The 27,711-nt window shown below is 39.0% G+C and overlaps 2 protein-coding genes across 2 annotated transcripts; both read right to left on the bottom strand.

Moving 5' to 3' along the window:
- Nucleotides 1-6,522: 6,522 nt before the first annotated feature.
- Nucleotides 6,523-27,465, bottom strand: LOC139744296 (putative methyltransferase DDB_G0268948). Its single transcript, XM_071654743.1, has 6 exons — nt 27,216-27,465; nt 26,270-26,433; nt 10,200-10,419; nt 9,135-9,226; nt 7,412-7,540; nt 6,523-6,640 (listed from the first exon to the last, which is right to left on the bottom strand). The coding sequence occupies exons 1-6, from the start codon at nt 27,339-27,341 to the stop codon at nt 6,523-6,525; spliced, it is 849 nt and encodes a 282-aa protein (XP_071510844.1). The 5' UTR covers nt 27,342-27,465.
- Nucleotides 22,041-26,085, bottom strand: LOC139744290 (putative methyltransferase DDB_G0268948). Its single transcript, XM_071654736.1, has 5 exons — nt 26,049-26,085; nt 25,101-25,306; nt 24,140-24,231; nt 23,591-23,719; nt 22,041-22,850 (listed from the first exon to the last, which is right to left on the bottom strand). The coding sequence occupies exons 1-5, from the start codon at nt 26,083-26,085 to the stop codon at nt 22,733-22,735; spliced, it is 582 nt and encodes a 193-aa protein (XP_071510837.1). The 3' UTR covers nt 22,041-22,732.
- Nucleotides 27,466-27,711: the final 246 nt, after the last annotated feature.

Below are 27,711 nucleotides of genomic sequence, written 5' to 3' on the forward strand. Positions count from 1 at the left end.
TATTTCAAATATCTCATAACACCTACAATTCTGCTTATTTTCATACAAACATCATTTATATGGTCTTTCCATGTTAAACCATCATCAATTATCACACCAAGAAATTTAATATTATTCACTTGTTTAATTTTAACATTACCTATATGTATTTGTAAAACATTTTCATCTATTACCTTATTCTTTGTTTTAAAAATCATATAACATGATTTTTCTATGTTTAACACCAGGCGATTTGCAACAAACCAAGAATATACTTTCTTCATTTCTGTGTTAACCATATGATTGACTTCATGAACATCCCGACCAGAGAAAAATAAGTTTGTGTCATCTGCAAATAATATAGAAAACAAAGTAGGACTTATAAATTGCAGATCATTGACAAATAACAAAAAAAGGAGGGGACCCAGTACAGAGCCTTGTGGGACGCCTGTTTTTACATAACACAAATCTGATTTTATATCATTTACAATTGTATATTGTGAACGATCTGATAAATAACTCTTAAACCAATTCAGAGCACTCCCTCTTATTCCATAATATTCCAATTTAGTAATAAGTATACTATGATCTATACAATCAAATGCCTTTGTTAAATCTAAAAACATTCCAACCACAAACTCATGATTTTCAAATGCATTTGATATTTTTTCCATTGATTTGAGTAATGCCATATAGGTGGAATAACCATGTCGAAATCCAAACTGCTGATGATATAAAATATTATTGTTATCAATGAAGGATATCAATCTAGCATAGACTAATTTTTCAAACAATTTGGTGAAAATTGACAACAGCGATATAGGTCTATAGTTTTGTAATTGGTGCTTATCCCCCTTTTTAAAAACTGGAATTACCTTCGCAACTTTAAGCTTCCGAGGGAATATACCATTTTCCAAAGATGAATTGAATATTGCACATAAAGGTTCCATTACAAAACAAATAGATTTCTTAAATACATTGACATGGATATCATCGTCACCAGGACTTTTGTTTATATTCAGATTACTTACAATGGTTAATATTTCGGCAGTTGTGATAGGTTTAAAAAACATGGATTGGCTTTGTGCAGGTTTGTGCAGGTAAGTGTGAAAAGATTCAGATGAATCATATACGTCAGAAATAATATTGCTACCTATAGTGCAAAAATATTCATTAAAATGTTGTGCGACAGACTCTTTATCATCAATAAGATGACCATTGATTTGTAATGAATCTATACAGTTACTCTGTCTTTGTTTATTCATGACATCATTTATGATAGACCATGTTTTCTTTAAGTTCCCACGCACGTTGTTAAATTTCCAATGATAATATTCACGTTTTCTCTTACGTATTTCCTTATTTACCATATTCCGATATTGTTTGAATTTCTGTTCATTATTAACACTACGATTCTTAAGATACTTACGATACAATAAATACTTCTTTTTACACATTTTCCGTAGTGTACTATTAAACCATGGTTTATCCTTCTTTTTCAATCTGTGTACACACTTCTGCAATGGAAAACACTCATTATAAAACAAGAGATACTTGGCAAGAAAGGCTTCAAATTGTTCATCCACACCATTTCTGTTTACAACGTGTTCCCAGTTACAAGTTCGAAGCATATTACAAAAATACTGTATGGAGGAGTCATCAAAGACACGTTGAAATCTGTTGTGATCTGTATTACTCTTACGACAGCATCTTATAACAGCAAATATCGGTAAATGGTCACTTATATCACATGTGAATATCCCTGAGACAACAATATTCTCTAACTTATTAATAAAAATATTATCGAGGAGTGAAGATGACTGTGTTGTTATTCTAGTGGGTTTTGAGATTACCGGAGAAAGTGAATATGACGAAAACATATCAATAAAGGAATCAGAAAACGACATAGATGAAAGTAAATTAATGTTGAAATCACCAGCCACACAGCAGTTTTTCTTTTCCCTCATAATCTTATGAAAAGGCAATTCTAGGGCATTCAGAAACTGGGAAATAGATGCAGCAGGTGGCCTATATACAACCATTACAATAATATTTTCATTATGACAGCATATCTCAATACAAACTGTTTCAATGTTTTCATCAAATAATTCCAAATCTTGTCTTCGTTTAAATTTTAATTCACTACATATGTAAAAACCCACTCCTCCACCACGTTTATCATTACGTCTATTATCTATAAATACATAATTTGGTAGTAGGCAAGATGAGTATTCTTGTGGCTTAAGCCAAGTTTCTGATACAGCAATGAGTGAAAACCTATGTCTGAAAGTTTGTAAAAAAGTGTCCATATAGTTAAAATTCTTCTTTATACTTCTACAATTAAAATGACATATCGATAAATAATTAGTCGTGTCTAAATCATCCACAAGATTATCAAAGTCCATTGGAAGATAATAACTACAATCATGTTCAAAATATCCACTTTGAATATGCTGGTTGAAGTTACCATAACAGTTTGGGCATTGCACATTGCTATTATCCAGATTAAAATCAATTTGCCGATGACAAATAACACATTCATGTACAGACTTAAAAGACATTAAAACAATAACAAATCTAATATGTTAAAATAAAAGAAGCTAAAAAATATATAAAAAGCACAGGGTTTAAACAAAGGGTAATACAAAAGATGATGCCTGGAGAAATAGTACATATCATATTGCAGCTGTAATACTATAAAATCCGGTGTGGTGACAGTATATAATCATATGTAAATTTACAATTAAAAGAATTCTACCTGTAAAAGCTCAGCTGAGTTACATTCTATCCAGATCGCTCTTGTTGTGGATTTGCCTTCGCATCGTCCTTCCTCCAGATGTTTTGACAGAGACCAGGATTCTTCCGTCTACTGACCACGCAGCGAGAATGTGGCTGTCTCTTTTTTGGCTGGCAAGAAAGGCATCTTGAAGGAGCTTCCTGTTGATGTCTGTGAGGTCCTCACAGATGCTCACACCGGTACCCTTAAGTTTTCTGCGATTCCTCAGCAGCTGTTGACGATGCTTGTATGATGTCAGCTTCACGATGATTGCCCTTGGTCTGGCTGTTCCACGGCGTGTTGGTTGGGCGTCTCGATCGCGATAGATACGGTGACTGCGGTCAATATCTTCAGGTTTCAGGTCGACGTCGAGTTGTTGCTTGGCAATGCGGCATACAACGGTGTCTGTGCTCTCGTCGCTGGTTTCGGGGACTCCAAAGAATCTCACACAGTTTCTACGGGAATACTGTTCCTGTTGGTTGAGCTGGGATTGGAGATTCCTGATCAGCTGTTGGTCTTTCTCTGCATCAGATTTCAGCTTGGCAGTTTCCTGCTGAACAGCTTTGACCTTTTGCTCAAGATCAAGGATCAGCCCATCTTGTTTCTCCACTCTTTCAAAGAGGTGCTGGAATTTGGTTTCCATCACCTGTGCAACTGCCTCCTTGATAGCTGTCAACACGTCTTCATCCTTCAGCGCATCTTTAATAAGGTTCTTTGTTGATCTGGTAGTTGACATGCTGTTCAGGGTTGATCTATTCAGAGAACAATAATGTCCTGCACAGCTGGATTGTTCGCTCGGGAATTTGGTGGAATGACTTGAGTATTGTATGCAGTAGTCGGTAGTATAAGGTAGTGTACCTTGGCAAGACGGAGACTATTGCAGCTTGAACTTCAGTATGTGGGACTACACAAGATTGCTGAATGAAACTGGCGATATCAGCGAGCAGGTCTTGGCAAGAAATTAGCAGTTGCAGGATAAAATATATTCTATAAAAACACCACAGTGGGTTCTCCAGGCACCAACAGATGTCGTGTCATCAAATCATGGTACTGACAGTCTTCCAATCAAGATGAAATTAGTCCATAAAGTAGAGATCCTTCCTGTTGCTTCCTGACAGTCAGCCACCATTTTGCATAATATCTTATATGATTCTCTGGATTACACCGGTGTGTATCTCAAGGGAAATATTGATACCAGAATAACAAAAGGCCGTATAATATCATGACGATGCATTATAAGAAGCCTAGGTGGCTGAACATGATATTTATATATTTGGACATTCTACAGTATAATGTTTTCAAGATTTCGTTTGTAGGTTGTCTGTTTCTTTGTTGAATTTTTCTATCACGGTATCGAGTCACATTGTATTTTAATTAAATGCATTCGTTGTGAGACACAAGATTTGCTGCTCAATTTTCTTATTAGTAGCATAACAGTGAAAAAAAGTGTAATACATACGTTGACATTGGCTAGCTGTGGTACCGTATATCTGTCATGCGATCCGGAATGCCAGGCCGGTACAAGCATAGTTCTTCGCCAGCTAGTGCGTCTCCTTCAAACACACGTTTGTACAGCATGGGCGTATTTCAGTGTCCAAATAATACGTACAATGCAGCAAGAGGCTTCCTGCGATTAGCACATGTTGTGTCGAACTGTAAATGCATTGTCTCTCTGCAAGACTTTGCCACAGTGTGGCCAGCGGGAGGGGGGGGGGGGGGGGGAGAACTTTTCTACTAGGCAGCAGCAAAAATTCTGCTTAAAAAGTAAAAGCTTATGCCAAACCCTCTTGGCTCTCTTGGGTTAACAGTATCCATCGGATTATTCTATGGCAGACATGCGCAAAGAATTCAAGGTGGACCCAGGCTTGTTCATAAGATGGGGTCCAGACTTTTCTGCTTTTTCGATGTGATATTTTCCCGAAATTTAGTTCGACTCTTTTTTTAGAGCCAAAAGGGTGTGTGTGTGTGTGTGTGTGTGTGTGAGTGAGTGAGTGTGTGTTGGGGGTGTTTTCTGACCGTAAAGTGAAAAAATATAATTTTTCATAAAAAGTACACATTTTTAACTTGTTACTGATATATGTTAAGGGTTGCATTATCCCCCCTGTTTTCTGAAAGAGGTAAGTAAAATGTTCTTTCCTACGCCAGAAAAAAAAAAAAATCTTTATCTTCTCTTCATATTGTTGCCCATAATGACGTCATGAAATGAAGAAGTCTCCTCATCGAGCGATGACGGCACCGAAACTTTAAAAATTCGTAACTCTTGAATGGATTGTCCGATTTTCCTCAAACGTTCACCGATGTGTTGCTGTTTTCAGTTAATATTTGGGCTTTGGTTTCCTTTTGCTTTAATAGCTCTTATAGATACCCCAAATCATCCTATATTAATAAGGTGTATGCATATACGACGCATTGATGACGCATTAATGACGTCATTGCCATAAGGTACATTCCGTGAAATAGATATACAATACAATACACTTTTATGTGGTTGTGTCTTCTGACTGTAGAGAGAAAATGTATTCAATAAAAGCTGTGTGTACACATACGCAGTATGAAATATAAAATGCAAACAAACGCATTCACACACACACACACACACACACAAATATTTATTTATTTATTTATATGTGTTTGATACTTACGTTTGAAGAAACAAACTGGGTAATGCATGAGTTTATTCGACTCGAACGCCCACGCCTTCTTCAGAAGTCCTGACGAAAACTCCTGAAGTCTGAAGAAGGCGTGGGACGCCGAAAATTTGAGTCGAGTAAAGTTATGCTTATTAGCCAAAAATGCATTACCAGTTTGTTTCTTCATTTCTTCGCGGAGCAAATACGTGAAATCGCAACAGTTTACACTGATGTTTAATATTCATGGGTTGATATTAAATCCACCGAGAATTCGGTATAAACATATCAAATATAACTCTAAATATCAAATAAAACTTTGATAACAATGAACGCATACTTTTTATTTTTTTTCTCTCCTTTTGGCAGCTGATATCTGGGAATAGAAGATGACAAGGTATACATAATTTACATTGAGGACATAATTAGACTATCAAAGTCGTATTGATACAATGTACATGAAAGTTTAGGTGTCTACGCCTTCAAGAAAAATTAAACACTGCTATCATGACTTCATGGATATGATTCATCATTTCATCAATTGTTTGCTTTGCAGACTGGAATGAGACCTTTTCTGTTAGAAATCCCCAAAATTGCTATTTAAAATGAAAGCGAAGCAAAGAAAAGCGAAATAAAACAAAACCGATATCCGATACCACTCTATATATGTGTAAGATATAAAACGCTGAATAGTGTAAAAAGAAGAGAAAATGCATCTGGGTAAAATTCAAGGCAATGACGATGATCTGAATGTCATAAATTCACGGCTCGACAAACTTTGACTCAGTCATCCGATTTTGTCCTGAACGTGACCGGCTCATTAAAGATTTTAGCTTTAGATGCGAGCAATATTTTACGGAAGTGATATGGAAGAAAAAGGTCACCGCCACAACGATGAACTCCATGCAGAGATACAGCACGACACGACAACCGGATGAACCCGGAAGAAAAAAAAAAAGAAGCAAAATACATCCCTCACCTAACGGGACGGCAGAACGATTGGGGGGGGGGGTGGGGGGGGGAATGAAACGCACTTTTCTTCAAGCAATGAACTCTTTACTGCTATCGACACCACATTGTCTACAAGCTTTTAGTCTGCCATCGCCATTAACACCCTAATTATGGATGCCAAGGAGGCGGTCACGATTTCGTCTCTGGTTTCCTTGCTATGATGACGTCATACCACCATGTCAGCCGGAAGCTAGGCGAGCTGTCGTCTTTACTCCTTTCTTCTCCTGAAACCAAGATGCTATGCAGACTGGAATGGAAAGCAAAATGGAAAAACATCATGGCAAAAGAATTACATACAAAAATTATATAAGGTTCTCACAGGATACCAAATATTTACGAGTTGAAATATTAGAACATGTTGATGAATACAACAACCCTCCCCCCCCCCTCCCCGCAAAAAAAAAAAAACCCAAACAAAAACCATCGAAAAATATTCAGAAACAAAGAATAAACAAAACGAATCCCAGTTAAAGAAGACAAACAACAAAATTACACACTCGCACACACACACACACACACACACACACAAAACCCAAATGGCTAGAGTTGGCATAATGTTATGATAGTGGATGGAATATACATATTCAACACAAGGCATATCAAACCATGCATGGTTTATTTCCGTTTAAGAACTAATTCAACATTTAAGATTCAGAGCGTTAACGTCATTAGTAAAAGGTGACGGTTATAAAAGAAAGGAAAGGAACAACTACAAACAATAAGCATTGAACAAATAAAGAAATGTAATCATACAATTTAATTGCTGTTGGGATTTATGCAAATTCAAATTTCAACTATTCACTCATTATTTTATTCGTTTTATTTCAACTGGAATTATTCGTTACAAATGGAAAGGACGCAAAGAAACAAGTACAGTACTATGAAGACAATAAACTATAAACAACCGAAATATGATAGCACAGTTGATCTGTAATTGGATTTGAGCCAATTAAATTGTATATACAATGATTGGAAATGTGACCTTTAATGACACATTAGATGAAAGGATGTTTCTCACCTGTCTTTCAACTCCTCAAATAGCTTGCTTTCAGGGTGCTTTTCTCTGTACTTTAGGGAGTAAGAAACTGTTTTCATGAAGTTCACGTAGTCACTGGCTGTAAAGTTCAGATCTTCTCCTATTGCGTCCCTAAAGGGATTATTGAATGATTGTGTAGGGACCGAAAGAGAATATGGAAAACAACAAAATTAGCAGAAGGGGAAAAGCACACAGAAAGAGCAGGTTCCTTTGTTTACATTAAGGCAATCGATCGGGTGAAATATCATTTTCTTTTTAATGTGAACTTAAACCAGTCAATAAGATAACGTTCTTCTACTCCTCAAAAACCGGAAAGTAAGGAACAGATGTTACCCCCTTTATTATATTTAAAGTTCCTTAAAATATTATGTACTCATGTAAGCGTTATGTATATTGCCATGTATTACTTTATGTGGAAATACAATCATTTGAACTATAAGAACAAAGATATGATTGTTAAAGTTTTTACCCTAAGACTAGAAATGTCGCTATGGCAACTGGTATGCCTCCACCGTAATGCATACTTCTCCCAAAAGGTCTAAAGTATGCCTTGACAATGTGGGACGACAGTTTCAAATAACTGGCAAAAATTAATGACATGTTTGTCAAAAATATGTTGGAGTGTTTGCTTTCCTTGAACTATAGGTTTCATTTGGATGGATGGCTAAACTGTTTAAGAGAACAGGTATTCGGGGATTTGAGCAATTTACTTGACCTTTGAAACTTGCCGTTTGACCGCCATCGCCCACAAATCTTCAAAATAATCACTAACTTGCTCGTCTCCATTATCATGGCAATACTTTAAGGTATTTTCCCAATATGGGAGAATTGTGACATTTGAATATATACCCTTGACCTTTTACCACATCGCCAGAATCTTTCCTTATAGAATCATCGTGCGGCAATTCCCTACTGTTATAAAGTTTATGCATTGAGTAATCTCCAAGGTATGCAGAAAAAGTGTCATTTCAGTGCTAAGTAGTTGGATTATAACATTTTCACTCGACCTTTTACCTTTTACCTAATGGTCCAAAACTATCTCAAAGAATCTTTATCTGGTAGTACATTTAGGCCTATACACTAAGTTTCAAGGAGATACCTTCAGGCATTGCTTTGACATGGAGGAAATAGTGAAATCTTCAGAATTTGACCTTGAACTTTGATCCCACGACCCTGGAAGTCCAAAGAGGAAACATTGACAGACAGTACATGCATATAATGTACTACTAAAGTATGTTCCATGAAGATTCCTTGAGCCATTTCCGAGATTGATGACAAAATGATTTTTCACTTGAGGATTGACCTTATGGCCCGAACTGTCCTTAGAGAATCTCTATTTGTTGATACATGCATACACCAAGTTTCAAGAAAATCAGGCTTCAGGCATTGCAGAGATATGGGGGAATCGTTAAATTTTACGAATTTGACTTTGACCTTGAGCATATCTACTGAACGTCGTTCACTCATACATATATGCCAAGTTTTATTTGGATGGCTACGGACGGCCGGACGGACGGCCGGACAACCCAAAACCATAATGCCTCCGGCGACACTTCCTGGCGGAGGCATTTTAAAAAAATGACTATAGACTGGAAATTATTTTACATATAGGAAAGCCGCCCTTGTTTTCCCCAAAGGTGTTTTATGTCAATTATGCGTTTGGCAGTTTTTGGTATGAGCCTGGTAAAGGACAAGAACTGTATACCTTTTCATTTCGTATGAAGGAAATCTCAGATCCTCATAAAACTTGACGAGAGTGTCCCGTGGTATCAGACGATATTCATTCAACGCTTTCATCTGAAGTTAAGATGACACAATACACGAACAACATAGATGCACGGGCTAAGGTCATTCATACACTATCAGTAAAGGCCCCGTCACACTACAGCGAATGCCCAACGAATGCCCAACGAATGACCAACGAATGACCAAAAAATTTGAAAATTTGAAGATATGTTCACAGCTATTGCTAATACTAGAATAGTTACTAACATGCTTGGCGTTCTTTGTAATCATTAGCTATTCGTAGGGATTCGCAGAGATACGCTGGGACCGATTTTTTTTAAGCATGTCCAAAATCTCCAGCGTATCTCTGCGAATCTCCACGAATAGCTAATGAATTCAAAGAACGTCAGACATGCAAACTGTCTTCACATTTTCGAATTCGTTGGGCATTCGCTGTAGTGTGACGGGGCCTTAAGACGAAAATCAAAATGTAGATAATGAAAGAAGCATACTCTTCTCAGCGCTTTTTTCCCAACATCATAAGCAATTGCGTCCTAATATCATTATTCAAAAATAACCCGCTAACATTTTACTGTGATCGTTTCGACTGTACATGCTGAAATGATGTGAAAAAAGAAGGATTACTTACAAATAGCTACACAACATTATGCCTGTATCGTTGTTGTAATCATGAATATCATTAGTAATATTATCATCACAACTAATGCATCGTTGTGAAAATTACGCGTGTATTTTTTGCTTCGCCTTGCTAAAACTCGTGTCATTTGACTAACATGACCTGGCGATCTACTTAAGCTATGTTTACTATAGGCTCGAGAGACAGTCTATTCAACACAAACGTATAAGCTTGAGCAAAGCACGATCATTGTAGTTGGTCGATAGTAACTACATTGGGCAAACTTGCCCGAGCATTTGGGACGGCGTTGGAAATTTTTCGAACGTAAAGAAAAAAGCCCCGGGTGAATTTTACAAATAATTTAGTCGATCAGTTACTGGAGTTGTGTCAAGGGTATATCTTGCTCACGTATTTATCTTTGCACTCGAAAAGGCGCTCCTCCGTCGCCGCATCCTGATGATGTAATGTCTTGCGCACTGTTGCCAAGACAACCACGCATCCTCCGGGCCTGAGGACGCGATCGACCTCCTGGAAGAAGGTGGGGTATTCGAACCAGTGGGCTGCCGAGGACGCGGTGATCACATCTACGGTGCTGTCTTCGACGGGCAGAGCTTCTGCTGGGGAGACGCTACACACAACCGTACGGAGAGAGAAAGATATCACGGTTCAGCTTGTGATTACTCCCATTTAGTTCAGAAGACAATCGTGGTGACGGTGACATTGGTGAGAACAAAAGCTTCTGCTCGTCCTATTTGACAGTAATGTCATTTGTAATCATACACATCAGAGAAAAATTGGTGATGGTGGTTACCATGCGGCCATGTACTCAATGACGATGAGCTTCATAAATATCATTGTTATTTCATTCTAATAATCATTTTGCCTATTGATGGTAGCGGAAGTTTAGCATCGCAGTAGCAGTAGTAGTTATTGTTTGTAGTGGAATAACGAAGGAGTCATTAAATCAGATACAATGATTTCTACATAATCGAAATCGCAATTGTTTTTAGCGAAAACAGATATCAAGGCGTCGCAATCGCCGCATTTTCTTTGCTTATAGAAATAGCACAATAAGTTTTAACTATCAGTGCCATTAGCATTTCTGTTGAGCAAACTATACCAGCTTACCATTATTGTCTGAAAGCAGGATTCTTGCTTACTTCAATGGATTTCCGCAGTATTGTTAATTTAAATCGTGTCAGTTGTTGTTGCAGGCAGGGTCCGCATAACTGTGAGATCATGTTTACTTGCACACTTCATTCTCCTGCTTTGGTGAATACGTGGATTCGCCAAGCTACAATTTTCATTAAAAACAAAAAACAAAAAACAAAAAACAAAAAACAAAAAAAAAAACTTAAACTTTGACGAACAGAACGGCAAGAAACAGATGATCTGCTCATAACTTAATTGTTCCTTCTGCAGCTGCAATTCTTCTAAGTTTGAAATCTTAGGGTGGGATTTCACGGAGCACGCGAACGATTTGCGAAGGACGCGAATGGCAAAATCCAGCATTCGTATTTTAGTCTGCAAAAGTTCGCCAAACGGTCGTGAGCGTTCGGAAGCGTCGTCAGTTGTTCGCGAATGTCGTTTTTACTTCGGCGAGAATTTCAAAAAAGTTTGAAATTTTTTGCGAACCTTTTCCGCACACTTGGTCGTGATTTGCTCGTGAATTGTTCTCGAAATTGTCTTGAAAGCTTCGTCATATGCGCAAGACCTTCGCAAGACACGCGCGATGTTCGCAAAATGTTCGTGAAACCCCAAACAGACTCCGAAACTTTGGAGAATGTCTCGCGTATGTTACGCGAAATCTGCGAAGTTTTTCCGATCATTTTACGACGTAATCGCAAACGGTTCGCGTACCTTTTGAGACATTCTCGCGAACGTTTAGCGCACGTTTGGGTGATGCATGACTTATACGTTTTCTGCAGATAAAAATTGTAGAATACATCTAAACATCAAAGAATTATTAACAACTATAGTAACAAAAGAAATTAAAGACTAGCAAAGATAAAGAGATGTTTGATATACAAAAAAATCGCAGAATACACTTAGAATATATCTTAACTATGTAAAATTTCATTTGAACTATAGAGATTATGTGTCGGAGGAACTGAAAAAAAAAATCAAATGCTCCTTACTATAGTGGAGATAGGTATTAAGAAAAAGAATGTAGGCAAGCACACGATAGAGAAATGAGAGAAAAAGAAAGGAGAAATAGAGGAAAGAAAAAAATTCAACTCAAGACAGCTTCCACCTCTCCTTGGGTACATTTTCTCCCATAATTATTGAAAATTTTTCGTTGTTCGCATTTCCGTCGCGTGTTCTTCGTGTACGTAACATGCTGTACTTTAGCAATGATACACACGACATTCGCACATACGTCGTGGAAACTTCGCACAAATTGCGCAAGAATAGTTTTCGGCTTCATTGTCGGAAAACATTCGGAGAAAAAACTTTTCCGAATGTTGGATTTTGTCATTCGCGTCCTTCGCAAATCGTTCGCGTGCTCCGTGAAATCCCACCCTTAGCAAATTGTTAAACGCTCTTTTTTTGATAATTTATATGTGGTCCGAGACTTTGAAAGAAAGAGGGAACGTGAGATACTAACCAATAATCCACGTTACTTTGCCGATTCTGTCTCTTGGCCTCGTTAATCTGTGCCTGACTGACGTCACAACCTAGTACTCGGTCGAAATGTCTGGCCAGACTCCGGGTGAACTGACCGGAGCCGCATCCAACGTCCACCACGAGGGTGGGGCGGGTGCCGTCCAACTTGATGGATATTGAATCAATGAAAATCCGTATAACATTAATATGATATACTGTATGTAACGTTGGCAGGTCATGAAAATTTCGTAAAAGCTACTCCCCTGCTAGGGAATAGTAGCACGCACATTATACTAAAGCAATCAGAATAATGGAGGTATAAACTTCTGTATCATATCATTATCATTATTGTCATCATTATTATTGCATTAATTATCATAATATCATTATCAAAACAATGCATATCATTATCATCATGGTCACTAATGTTCGTAAATAGCACCAGTCATAACATCATCATTACATTTTAAAAGCGTATAGAAAAGGCGCATTCTATTCATCATTCTTTATTTCTGGAATAGTATACACATCCGCCATCAAGGTCCTGCCCCTGTTAATGATTTTTGATATTCATGTTCGTAACCTATTGAATAATTATTTCATACTTCAAATTAAACGTGGAATGTTCCTACGCACAGACACACAATCAACAATACATGGCAGCTAGTCGCATGACCACCTCATACAGCATATTAATAAGGTACCTTCAACCTACGTGCATCCATCGCGCAAATGCTACATGTATCACTAGAGTCACGTTACCCTGGAGGCCAATACGAACATTATGACTATGAGATAACAGATTTGTCGATCAGTTTTCTCAACACAGTGAATTAAGTAGGCTATGATAGGTACGATACCTTTACGTCGGCTAACTGTGGTACCGTATCTGTCACGCCATCTGGAATTCCAGGTCTGTACAGGGCATAGTTCTTCGCCAGTGCGTCGCCTTCAAACACACGTTCGTAGTTGGTGTTCTCACACATTGCTCTTGCAGTGTCCATGAAAGCACATCATATGAAGCAAGATAGTTCCCGCCAATAAACACCTGTCCTGAATTACAGCTTTAATCGGTCTCTCTACAAGACCTCGCTATATTAATAGTAGCCGATAGATCAGCAGACTGCATGGGGATCCACACGTGAACGATTTTTCCGTACGCAATCTTCAGGATCTATACAGTATACCTGCATAATTATGTGCTGCATGTCTCGACGTTATTACCCACTTCAGCTGCTGACATCTGCATGTAGGAAAATTCATGTCAGTTGAGCACGACGACCTTTAAGCACTTATTTACTGAGTATAAATATATGAATGATCTTGACGTTCGTCCATGTCTTACGGTACGATTTCATATAAACGTTTCCACTCGCTGTGCCCGTGTCATTGTACCTACATGGAGCTACTAAAGATGTAGCTACTAAAGATGTAGCTCCAGGGTATTAATTTATTCCGTCTTCACGTGATGGATGTACAGGCCTATTCACACAGATGCAGCGTCCTAGTTTTGCATTTATAGATGTCTGTGTTGCGGTCAATGTACATGTATTCTACAGTGTAGCTGTTTCGTTTAGGTCAATGACCACACGGATTTGTATCAAAGTTCAATATTACGGGGCAGTTTAACTGCATTAGACCGGGGGCCCAGAAGATTTATTCAGCTGAAAAGGGTCACACTTTTTAATGGTCTCATCATATAGGGATGTGTCCAAGGGTCAATAAAATGCATTGCTGGCAAGTCACATCCTGTACCGTAAGCCTAGGGACCACAAAAAGGGACCCCGAAAAATGGATTTATTCAGCCGAAGGGGGTCACGGACAAAAGTTGGTGGATATTGTTCCTTTGGGTGTACTTATCATGAAAACAGCAATGCCAGCTATTTTATCCTGTACGGGGCCCCAGACAGTAGCCCCAAAGGGCCCCACAAATATGGTGTTATTCAGCTGAAAAGGGTCACGGCTAATTTCTTTTGCAATGGAAGTAGTTCCCATCAGAGATATCCAAAACACCAATGCCAGCTATTTTATCCTGTACGGGGCCCTAGACAGTAGCCCCAAAGGGCCCCACCCCCCCCATAGGCCTACGTACAAACACACACAAACATTGATTTTATTCAGTTGAAAAGAGTCACGGCTAATTTCTTTTGCAATTGAAGTAGTTCCCATCAGAGATATTCAAAACACCAATACCAGCTATTTCATCCTGTACGGGGCCCCAGACAGTAGCCCCAAAGTGCCCCACCCCACCCCCCCCACCCCCCCCCCCCCCCATAGGCCATACGTACAAACACACACAAACATTGATTTCATTCGTGCAGCTGAGAAGAGTCACGGCTAATTTCATTTGCAATGGAAGGAGTACCCATCAGAGATATAAAAAACACCAAAGTCAGCTATGTTATCCAGTACGGGGCCCCGGACAGTAGCCCCAAAGGAGCTCCCCCCCCCCCCAACACACACACACACACACACACACACTAGTTTCATTCAGCTGAAAAGAGTCACGGCTAATTTCTTTTGCAATGGAAGTAGTACCCATCAGAGATATCCAAAATACCAAAGCCAGCTATTTTATCCTGAAGTGCACGGGGCCCCAGTCAGTAGCCCCAAATTGCTCCCCCCCCCCACACACACACATTGATTTTGTTCAGCTGAAAAGGGTCATGACTACTTTCTTTTGCAATTGGAAGTAGTAGGCATACTTACTCATCAGAGATATCCAAAACACTACAGCCAGGTATGGTCCCAGACAGTAGCCCCGAAGTACACCCCCCCCCAACACACACACACACACACACACACACACACACACACACACACACACACACACAAACACACACACACACACACACACACACACACACACACACACACACATTAGTTTCATTCAGCCAAAATGGGTGACAGGTAATTTCTTTTGCAATGGAAGTATACCCATCAGAGATATCCAAAGCACCAAAGCCAGTTATTGTATCCTGAACGGGGCCCTAGACAGACAGTAGCCCCAAAGTGCCCCACCCCCTCTCCACATACACACACACACACACACACACACACACACACACACACATTAGTTTCATTCAGCTGAAAAGGGTCACGGCTAATTTCTTTTGCAATGGAAGTAGTACCCATCAGAGATATCCAAAATACCAAAGCCAGTTATTTTATCCTGTATGGGGCCCCGCACAGTATAGCCCCAAACACGGGTAATTTCTTTTGCACTGGAAGAAGTACCTATCAGAGATATTCAACACACCGAGGCTAGTTATTTCATCCTGCACAGAGCCCTAGACAGTAGCTCCACAGTGTCCCATCCATTATACATGTACTGTGAATCAGTTGAAAATGGTCTTACAAATTCTTTTGTAACGTTAATATCAGGGCCTACTGAACAGAGATATCACAAACACTATAAAGCAAGTCATCTTATCCTGTATACGGGGTCCCATAGGTTACAGTAGCAAAACACCCAAGAAATTTGCAAAGGAAGCATACTTCTGTATAGTGCACAACCAAGATGGCCATATTACGAAAACCAGTCATTTCATCTTGTACTGGGCCCAGGTTACAGTAGCCATAAAGTGCCCCTCCCCCACATAATTATTATGACATCATTTAGCTGAAAAGAGTCATAGTTGTTTTTCTTTTACAATCGAAGTAGGCCTTAGTTTACATCATAGATACCCAAAACATCAAAGCCAGTTAGGTTTTCCCAGCCAATTTCGCACTTTTGTTGGTTCATTAATTTTGATAGAAGGTTCGAATTCGTAAAATGGGTATTCAAATTGGCTGGTACCCTACGTTCATTCAAATTCGCCTTGACTTACCGAAAAGGGTATTTCAGTCATTAAACTTCGCGAAAGACAGTCAAATTCCAAACGTGTTCATTCAAATTCAAATCATGCTATTTCTTTGTTTCAGATCTTTTTAACATGTCTTTCTATGTGTGTTTTCGTTTCATCTATAAATTACTGTTATAAAGCAGTAAAAGTATCATATTTCTTATCTAGTATAACTGGATTTGGTTGTTCTGTAACCAGACTGGTAACGCTCCTTCTCTTTCATATACATGTCATTATAGGCCTATACGTGTACCAGTAATGCAGCTTAACTTCATTTTTTATAGTCATGACAGCACAATATATACAGACGTATATCTCTAGAAGACATAGAAAGAATTATTTTAAAAAAACATATGAGGATCATAACCTTGACTTCTTGTACTGGCCGACCGCTCGTAATAAAGCGCTCGTAACGGCCAGATAATTTGTGGCTTCTTACTTCTTTGGATTCAAAAAGCACGTTAAAAAAATGGTGTCAAAGTCTCTTAAACGAATACGAAAACATGAAATTCTATGATGCTTACAAAACAATAACTACGACGAAAGAAAATAAGGAAAAAGGCCAAGCATGAACATATCTGTTAAATCGACTGCAGAACATGTTAAATTAGATGGCCAGAAATCAATTTGAATGAACGAGCGCAGCATGTAATCACGTGACTATATCATTATGAATTTATGAATGAACAGATGGTGGAATGGTACTTGTCTTATATATGGATTTCAGTTGAAAAAGTATTATTTAGAATAAGGTTAGAGGTAATGTGAATGTTTCAAAATAAATTTGAATGAAGAGATTAATATGACATTGAACTACCATGTCATCTAGGCGAAATTTTTGCTAAATTTAATTCAACATTAAAGAATTCGATTAAAAGAGGTGCGATATTGGCCCGGATGCAGGGCCCTTGACAGGTATAGCCCCAAGGTATTCCCACCCCACATGAATTAATTGTTTTTAGGTGAAAACAGTCATGTATGCCTATTTTCCTTGGCAGTGGAATTAACAGCTGAGATACGTAAAACACAAACCCATCCAGTTAAGGGGCCCCCAGCCAGTAGCTGGAAAGTGCTCCCGTATTATTTTATTCTAAGTGAAAAGAATCATTGCTATAATTTCTTTTGTAATGGAAGTAGTACTCAAGGAGGTATCAAAAACACCGAAACCAGTTATATAGCTGTACGGGGCCCCACGGAGTGTTCCTAAAGTGTCCCCACATCAGTGGCGGATCCAGAGGGGGGCGCAACCGGCGCACGCCCCCCCTTTTATTTTTCGTAAAAAAACAATAGAAATAAAAAGAAAAACAATGAAATGAAACCCGGAAGTGGCACCAGAAATATTTAGTCACGCCCCCCTTTACAGAATTCCTGGATCCGCCCCTGCCCACATGTACATGTAATTCCACTATCAAGATCTGCATCCCGATCTATTCAATCTGTCAGATCGGGAGAGAGCGGCAAAAGTGTACGGGGACCGGGAGCATCGTAACAGCAGCGTTTGGGTGATGGGGTTGGATCTGGCAATTTTACAGATCGGGAAGAAATGTTGAACTGGTTCAAAATTTCTTCCTCATCTCCCCATCAAGATTGACCTATTTTGAATCGTAGCTCAAACGGGGAGAGAGCAGTGACAGTGTAAATACCGCGGGATGAGCGTAACAATTCCAGGTTTTTCTGACCGTAGTAACAGCGGCACAAGAACGGGAAATATAGTCTAAACTAGACACCGACGACATGGTCCCGCTGCTACGCCGCTTTCTTGATCAAAGCACGACCTTTCCGCTTTAAAGACGCTCTCACTAAGTTCTCTACTCTCGTATAAAATCAAGGCCTGTTCCTACGACGCTTCATTCCTGCTTCGATAACGCTGTTGGCCGCGTTAGCTACGCTGTTCCTACGCTTTCCATTATGCACGTCTTCCGCTCTCGCCGCTCTAAAATCGAACGTAGCCGATACGCTGGAAAATGTTTGCCAGAACAGCAAAACTGATGATGATGAGGAGGACGCGTTGTCGCTGTCGCGAAAATGAAGACGAAGGAGCGCATATTCAAGAAGAAGAGATGCAAACAATAAAGAGAATAAAGCAAAACACTTTGGAGCTACTGTACGGGACCCCGTGCAGGATAAGATATCTGACTTTGGTATTTTGATATCCGATGGATACTACTTCCATTGCAAAAGAAATTAGCCGTGACCCTTTTCGGCTGAATGAAGCCAATATATATGTGTGTGTGTGTGTGTGTGTGTGTAGGGGTCACTTTGGGGCTACTGTCTGGGGCCCCGTACAGGATGAAATAACTGGCTTTAGTGCTTTGGATATCTCTGATAAGTACTACTTCCGATTGCAAAAGCAAGTAGCCGTGACCCTTTTCAGCTGAATAAAATCAATGTGTGTGTGTGTGGGGGGGGGGGGGGGGGGGGGGGGGAAGGGGGAGGGGGTAAGGGGGAAATTTTGGGCTACTGTCTGGGGCTACTGTCTGAGGCCCCATGCAGGATAAAATAACTGACTTTGGTATTTTGGATTTCTCTGATGGGTACTAATTCCATTGCAAAAGAAATTAGCCGTGACCCTTTTTCAGCTGAATGAAACTATTGTGTGAGTATGTGTGTTGGGGGGGGGGCACTTTGGGGCCACTGTCTGGGGCCCCACACAGGACAAAATAACTGGCTTTGATGTTTTGTATGTCTCTGATGGGTACTACTTCCATTGCAAATGAAATTAGCCGTTACTCTTATCAGCTGAATAAAGTCAATGTGTGTGTGTGTGTGTTTGTACGTAGGGCTTATGGGGGGTGGGGCAATTTGGGGCTACTGTCTGGGGCCCCGTGCAGGATAAAATAGCTGGCATTGGTGTTTTGGATATCTCTGATTGGTACTCCTTCCATTGCAAAAGAAATTAGCCGTGACTCTTTTTAATTGAATAAAATCAATGTTTGTGTGTGTTTATACGTAGGCCTATGGGGGGTGGGGCCCTTTGGGGCTACTGTCTAGGGCCCCGTACAGGATGAAATAGCTGGCATTGGTGTTTTGGATATCTCTGATGGGAACTACTTCCATTGCAAAAGAAATTAGCCGTGACCCTTTTCAGCTGAATAACACCATATTAATTGTGGGGGCCTTTGGGGCTACTGTCTGGGGCCCCGTACAGGATAAAATAGCTGGCATTGCTGTTTTCATGATAAGTACACCCAAAGGAACAATATCCACCAACTTTTGTCCGTGACCCCCTTCGGCTGAATAAATCCATTTTTCGGGGTCCCTTTTTGTGGTCCCTAGGCTTACGGTACAGGATGTGACTTGCCAGCAATTCATTTTATTGACCCTTGGCCACATCCTTACATGATGAGACCATCAAAAAGCGTGACCCTTTTCAGCTGAATAAATGCTCTGGGCCCCCGGTCTACATGCAGAACGATAGCATGTATGTTGACTCGGGGAAATGGATTTAGGTGAATAGAGTAAACTAACAAACATGACGGGGAAGTTTGGAGTGAAATATTTTAAGTGTTTTCAAATAAAATTGGACAAAATGAAGCTATTGCACTTTTACATGAAATTTCATAAAAGAGAAAGAGACATTGGCCGCAACCAAATATGCAAATAAGATGAGACAATGACGTCATGATATCAGTTCTCACATTCGACTTTAGTCGCTAATTCAGCACCTAGATAACCCTACCAACTTCAGTCTCGTATAAGGTGTATTACAATTCTTGATGCAGGTATAGTATACTCGTCGTTCTAGTTTAAATAGACGACTTTTAGGCATACTGAAGATTCACGAGCAAGATCAATAGATCAACCCATCTCATTTGAATCATGTGCTTCCGACTGTTAAAAATGCTTCTGTTCTGAAAACCTTATATTTCTTCCGTTCCGCATGAATTGGTCAAGTCGAACGTGAACATGGTGTAAATCCTTCACCGCATAGTCAGCTCAGTGATTACCGGCACACCTTTTTTCACTAGCGAGTCGGGATGTCCTTGTCTATTATGATCAACCTGCGTATAGTTACCGTTTTGACATAGGTGACCTGTAACACAATTCAAACACTTAAGATGAACCTTATACTTTAATTACAGTGTATCATGATAATGTGCGCCGCCTCAACTAAGATTTTAACTTCAGTACAGGGTTTGAGGAAACGGCACATTAATTAGTGTTTGACTGTGCAACGTCTAGAAGAAAATCATATAAGTAAATCGAACAACCAAGAAACAAGGGCTAATTTTGGGTGTGAAGTGTAACGGTAATAGGTAATTAACTGATTGTGCGAGATCAATTTGAATATCGAAAGTCGACTGCGTAAATTGTATTTATGATATAATCCTGATTTATTCTGTGTTATGTTTTGTTGGAAAACGAAGAATGAAAATAAATGGATTGAACTGAATTGAATTACAGTGTAGTTACGTATGCTTTTTCCTGCTTTATCAGGCGAGTGAATTGGAAAATGTTAATGTCATGTACACATGATTCCTCTTTCCTTGCCTGAAATACTCTTCCACTTCAATCCAGCTAAAACTATGAAAAAAGACTCTCTGGATGCATTTTTGTGAAATTTAGAGATCTGTCTACAATGCGTAACTTTCTCATTTTCGTTAAACCCTTCGTTATGTTCACATCCGCTGGAAATGAAGTTGAGGAAAACAGCACTCTCCAGATATTTGAGATATTCAAGTGAAGTCACAGTCTACAGCTGCATATCGACACTGTGTAAAGTACATTCTCGTGTGTTCTCTACTTGTAACTTTATACTAACAAGTTGAGCTCTCTCTCTCACTCTCTCTCTCTCTCTCCCCACCCTCCCTCCCCCTCTCCCATACATGTTCATTAATCTTTGTATACTAGTAACAAGTGCACAAGAGTATACAGGGCACATTACTGGCAACATTCAATTCAATTCAATTCAATTTATTCGGCACAAAATAACTCAAAAGTACATTATGTACACAATAAAAACAAAAGCAATGTGTATAAACATACATGCACATATTATGGAAATTGATGCCGAGACCCCTTTGAAGCATCTGGTGTTTGTTGTTGGGGAACAAAACAAAATTATACAAAATACAGTTGCTAAATAGCATATTGTGCAAAAATAAAAATGAAGAAAAATACACACACACACACACACACACACACACACACACACAACTTATCAGCCCTACACTATGCATACACACCACATTCTTATCACACACACATGCAGCGCACACCCAACACACTCATTCAGTAGCAATGTCAGGATCAAAAAGTGAAGAGTAGAAGAAATTTGGTAGCAAGCAGTCTACTCAGTTACGGATAACAGTTTCTTAAAAGTATGTTGTTTGAATAATGTTCTGAAGAGAGAAAGTGTAGTGCTAGACTTGAGATCTGGACTAATTGAATTCCATTCATTTACACCTGTAACACGAATTGAATGGGTTCTAACTGTTAAACGGGCTAATGGCATTCTCAGGCTATATCTTTCCCTCGTAGAATAATCATGAAAACACAAATTACATTTAGACATATCATGAAACAAAATTGGGAGAATACCTTTATGATACTTAAACATAAACATAAAACATTTTGTATATAAAGATTCTTCTTTATTTTCTTCATGAAAAGTGCACTCAAACTCATGTGGGAGACAAGAATTGGAAGTGTCTGATGCAGTAAACAGTTTCCTTTGTAATTTCACTTTACACAAAGCCGGAGCCAAATACACCGCACAAAATTGTGTGACTGTGGTTGATCATTGGACTTAAAGCTAGCATTATTCTCGTTTGCAGCTGAAATTGATATCCTTGCACTTTTATGAACAAATCGACAGTGGAGTATCGGCATTATGACGTCAGGGGAACCTTTACCTAACGGGGGTAGAGAAATAAAACGGATGCGTAAACGGTAGAGAAATATAACGGATTATTTTCATTTCCATCAAGTCCTTAATGAAACAAAATGTATTTCTGCTGATCATGTGACATATTATGTTACAAGAATATACCATCATTTTGACGTTTGTATCATCCATGTGTATTGTTTGGAAATGAAAATAAAACAGGAATGATTGAGTGAGAGAATGAATTTCCTCATGACTGTATCTCTTGAGTTCATCCTACAACAGTGGCAATATACCCTTAACAAACATTTGCATCAGCTGTGTTATATAGTATATCTCGAATTGCTCCTTCTGCAGCTCAGTTCTTCTAACTTTGAAGTCTTTGTAAACTGTGAATCTCACTTGTTGATAATCATAATGTGGAAGAAGGTGAGATACTAACATTTAATAGTCCACGTGACTTTGTTGACTCTGTTTCTTGGCTTCGTCAATCTACGCCTGACACAACCACGTGCTCTTTTCTACAACGCACTTTCCTAAAGCAATGAACTCTTTACCATGTTTACTGCTATCGTTGTATTTCCCGCGCATACGTGAAATGTCTACAAGCTTTTAGTCTGCCATCGCCATCACCACCCTAATTATGGATGCCAAGGAGGCGGTCACGATTTCGTCTCTGGTTTCCTTGCCATAATGACGTCATACCACCATGTGAGCCGGAAGCTAAGCGAGCTGTCATCTTTACTCTTTTCTTCTCCAGAAACCAAGATGCTATGTAGACTGGAGTGGAAAGGGAAATGAAAAAACATGCCAAATGAACTACGCATGATTCTCACATGATACCAAATATTTACGAGTTGAAATATCAACCATGATAATGAATACTCTAACCCCCGCCCCCAAGCAAATAAAAACAACCAAAAAAAACCCCACAAAAACATCAACTCCCCAGAAATAACAATAAACAAAACGAATCTCAGATAACGAAAACAAACAACAAAATGACAAACTAACACACACACAAACAAAAACCAACCAAAAATTGGCTAAAGTTTACGTAATGTTATGATTATGGATGGAATATACGACCTATTCAACACGGGGGACATCAAACCACGCACGGTTCTTTTCCTTCTCAGAACTACAACAGTTAGAGTTCAGGGAGTTACTCTCATTAGTCAAGATGATGATCATAAAAGAAAGCAAAAGAACAATTACAAAACAATAAGCAACACACAAATAAAAATGTAACAGTATAAATGTAGTTGGGATTTATACTCAAATTCAATTTTTCAACTATTCACTCATTCATTTATTCATTTATTTTTCAAATGGAATTTTTCAAAAGGAAAGGAAGCATAGAAACAAGTACTTAAAAAGCAACAAACTATAAACAACCCAAATAATAATGATACGGTAGAGTTGATCTGTATTCGGGAATTGAACGGAGTAGTTTGTATCTATTCACAATTGTTTGAAAACGTGACCTTTCTCGACACATTGGATGATATGTTTCTCACCTGTCTCGAAACTCATCAAATAGATTGCTTTCCGGATGTTTTTCTCTGTACTTCAGGGAGAAGGAAACCGTTTTGATGTAGTTGACGTAGTCACTGGCAGTAAAGTTCAGATCTTCTCCTATTGCGTCCCTAAAGGGTCAATAGAATGATTGTGTAGAGACCGAAAGAGGGTATGAGAAAACACGAAGACTATTATTAGCCGAAGGGGAGAAGTACACTTAAAGAACACGTCCCTTTGTTCAGGTCCTATATAAGGTAATCTATAAAGTGTAACAGATGTATGTATATATATATCAGTAAGATAACTTCGGTGGAATCCTCGAAAGTGGTCACCTCGGTTTTGAGGCGGCAAAGTAACAGAAATTATATTTCTAAATGCATGTTTGTTCGAGGTATTTTACCCGAAAAGACCGAAAACATTGACTTTTTATTTGAATATCAGGTCTTTTACAGGCAAACAAAATCCGCCCTAAGTTTGTCCCAAAAGTGCTTTATGTCGATTATGCGTTTAGTATGAGCCTGGTAAAGAACAAAATAAAAATGTATTACCTTTTCATTTCGTATGATGGAAAGTTCAGATCTTCATAAAACTTGACGAAAGAGTCCCGTGGTATCACCCGATATTCATTCAGCACTTTCATCTGAAGTTAAGGCGACATAATGTTGAGGTTAGTCATATCGGTTAGACGAGAATCAAAACGAAGACACTACTGAAAAAAAGCTTACTCTTCTGAACAAAATTTCCATTTCTTTTCAACATCACCATGATCACAAGCAATTACATCGGAATGTAATTATTTCTTAACTCGCAGACATTTTACTGATTTTGATCTTTCAGACAGAAATGATAAGTAAGAGAAGAGAAATTACTTATAAAAAGCTATATGCCCGTATAATTATTGTAATCATGTAATCATTAAAACATTGTCACGACGACAAAGGCATCGTTGTGAAAATATCATCATTTATTGCCCTACCTTGCTAAAACTCATCTCATTTGACTATAGCGTGACCTGGCAATCTACCTAAGCTGTAATGTTTGCTAGGTTCAAGAGAAAGTCTATTTAACACAAACGTAAAGCTTGAGCGGAAGGGGCAATACCAAATAAGCAGTTGTGTCTCTGATATGCAAATGTATGGATTGCACTGGTGTGTATCTTGAAAGAAAAATATAGACATATAAAAGATTGACAGTTATATACTGTATTAGAATAACGCAATGACCGTTTATCAAGACAATATCTTATGGGAAGCATAGGTGGCTGAACACATTTGAAGAAAATGATTCCTGAATTCAGTAATTTTACAAAACGACAAAATTATTCAAGATTCCGTTTTTGGTTTGTTTATTTTCCCCCAGGTTTTAGTCGGTCGATAGTGGCTACATCGGACAAGCTTGCTCGAGCATTTGGGATGGCATGGATAGGTAAGTTAAAAAGAGCCCCGTGAAATTTACAAAGAATTCAGTCGATCAGTCACTGGTGCTGTGTCAAGGGTATATCTTGCTCACGTATTTATCTTTGCACTCGACAAGGCGCTCCTCCGTCGCCGCATCATGATGATGTATTGTCTTGCGTACTGTTGCCAAGACAACCACGCATCCTCCGGGCCTGAGGACGCGATCGACCTCCTGGAAGAAGGCGGGGTATTCGAACCAGTGTGCTGCCGAGGACGCGGTGATCAAATCTACGGAGTTATACTCAACGGGCAGAGTTTCTGCAGGGGAGACGCTTTACAGACAGTTGTAAGAGGAAAAAAATAGTAAAATTATCACGGGCCTGCTTGTGATTACTCCCACATAGTTTACCATGATGATGACGGTGATATTGTGAAGGGGGAAAATATCGCTCGTTCTACCTCTATCTGACTGTAACGTCATTTGTGATCATCGTCATCAACAGAGAAAAGTTGGTGATGGTGATGGCGATGATGAGGACAATGAACACAATAATAAGCATCATAAACAGCATTGTTATTTCATTACTCATAATCATTTTGCCTTACTATGGTAGTGGCAGTATAGTAGTAGCAGAACAGTAGTTGATGTTTGTAGTGAAAAAAAAGTGTCGTTAAATGAGATAATGATTTCTATATACGCTGTATGTAATCGAAATCATAGGTTTTTTTTTAAATGAAAACAAAAACAAGGCATCACATTTTTTATGCTTAAAGAAGTAGCCACAATATAGTTTTGATTACCAATGGAAATGCCATTAAAATTTTCTGCCGTGCAAATCAAAAGTCATACAACTAGTATCATGTCAAATCGAAATGTCTGAAAGCAGGATTGCTTATTATACTTTATAGCATTTCCGCAATATCATTTTAACTCGTTTCCGTTTCCGTTGCAGGCAGGATTCGCATAACTGCGAGATATGTATACAATATACCTGTACACATTTCTTTCTTCCGCACAAAAAAAAAAACAAACCTACTGAAGGTATAGGTAAAGGCACACCTTCATCATACGCTTCGCTGATTACACGATTCGCCATGTTGCAATTTTCACACACAAAGAAGAACCGGTCATCTGCTCGTAACTTATTTGTTCTTTCTATACAGCTGCAGTTCTTTAACTCGGGTTAAGTCTATGCAAACTGTAAAAGTTTCTCTTTTTTGTTGTTACATGGCCCAAAACTTTGAAATAAGAAGGGAAAAGAGCAAATGTGAGACACTGACCAATAATCCACGTGACTTTGCTGATTCTGTCTCTTGGCCTCGTCAATCTGTGCCTGACTGACGTCACAGCCTAGTACTCGGTCGAAATGTCTGGCCAGACTCCGGGTGAACTGACCGGAGCCGCATCCAACGTCCACCACCAGGGTGGGGTGGCTTCCCTTCAACTGGACGAGGGATATTAATGAATCACATTGGAAAATACTTGATAAAACATAGAAAATATTTCTGCATTACACTGCGCATACGAAAATTGCGAAACAGCTACTCCGCTATAGTAGGCCTACAATGTACCGGGTGGCACCAACGCACGAAAGCAATCAAAATAATGGACATATTCATTATCATTATTACCATCATCATTATTTTCATTACGTCATTATCATCATGCTTATCAATAATTATACTAGAGAAACTCTCATAAAGTAATATAATAAGATTATGATATATATAATATATCATAATATAAGAGACTCTTAATGCAGTAGTGATTATATAGCACCAGTTATATTATCATTACATCTTTAAAAAAAAGGGGGAGGCACACTCTTCAGTATCCTTTGATTCAGAAATGAACATCCGCCATCACTGGCCCTGCCCTTGTTCAAACTTTGTTTAATATTCATTTCTTTACTACATAAGTATTTCATATTCAAAATAAACGAGGAATGTTCCTACACAGAGGCACACAATCAACAATACAAGGCGAGGGCCAGTGTAAACGCATTTACCAACTCATAACAGATATAGCATATAGATAAAAGGCATATATTCAACTACATGTATATCACGCAAGTTCTATATCACTGTAGAGACTGAGAGTCACGTCACCTTGTATGTCGATACGATCATTATGAAACACCAGATTTGTTGATCGGTTTTGTTGTTGTTGTTGTTTTTTTTAACACAGTGAATTAAGTACCGTAGGCTACATAGGTATATGTATTACCTTGACGTCGGCTAACTGCAGTACCGTATCTGTCACGCGATCCGGAATGCCAGGTCTGTACAGGGCATAGTTCTTCGCCAGTGCGTCTCCTTCAAACACGCGTTCGTAGTGGGTGTTTTCACACATTGCTATTTCAGTGTCCAAGTAATACTATGAAGCAAGACCATTTACGGCAATAAACTCCTGTCCTATGTAACAACTTATTCGGTCTCTCTGCGTATAAGACCTAACCGATAGATAACGCAGAATGCAGAATGGAGATCCACACGTGAACGTTTTGTACCCGTATGCTGTAATCTTCAGGATATATACAACAGGATCCGGGCTAACTCGGACCACGGGACAACTCGTCCCACCCGTCGAGGGTGGGCCGAGTTGTCCCACCCGTTGGTATCGATAGTGATCGTGAGCGCTTGTCTGTGTTTGAGGTTATTTTGTCTTTGTGACGTCTTTTTTAACCGTAACTTTTATGGAATTGTGCTCAGTAGTTTCTGTA

The sequence above is a fragment of the Diadema antillarum genome, unplaced genomic scaffold (genome assembly GCF_040938485.1).
Source record: "Diadema antillarum isolate AM-2024a unplaced genomic scaffold, OU_Dant_1.0 seq00001155_RagTag, whole genome shotgun sequence".
Classification (NCBI taxonomy): Eukaryota; Metazoa; Echinodermata; class Echinoidea; order Diadematoida; family Diadematidae; genus Diadema; species Diadema antillarum.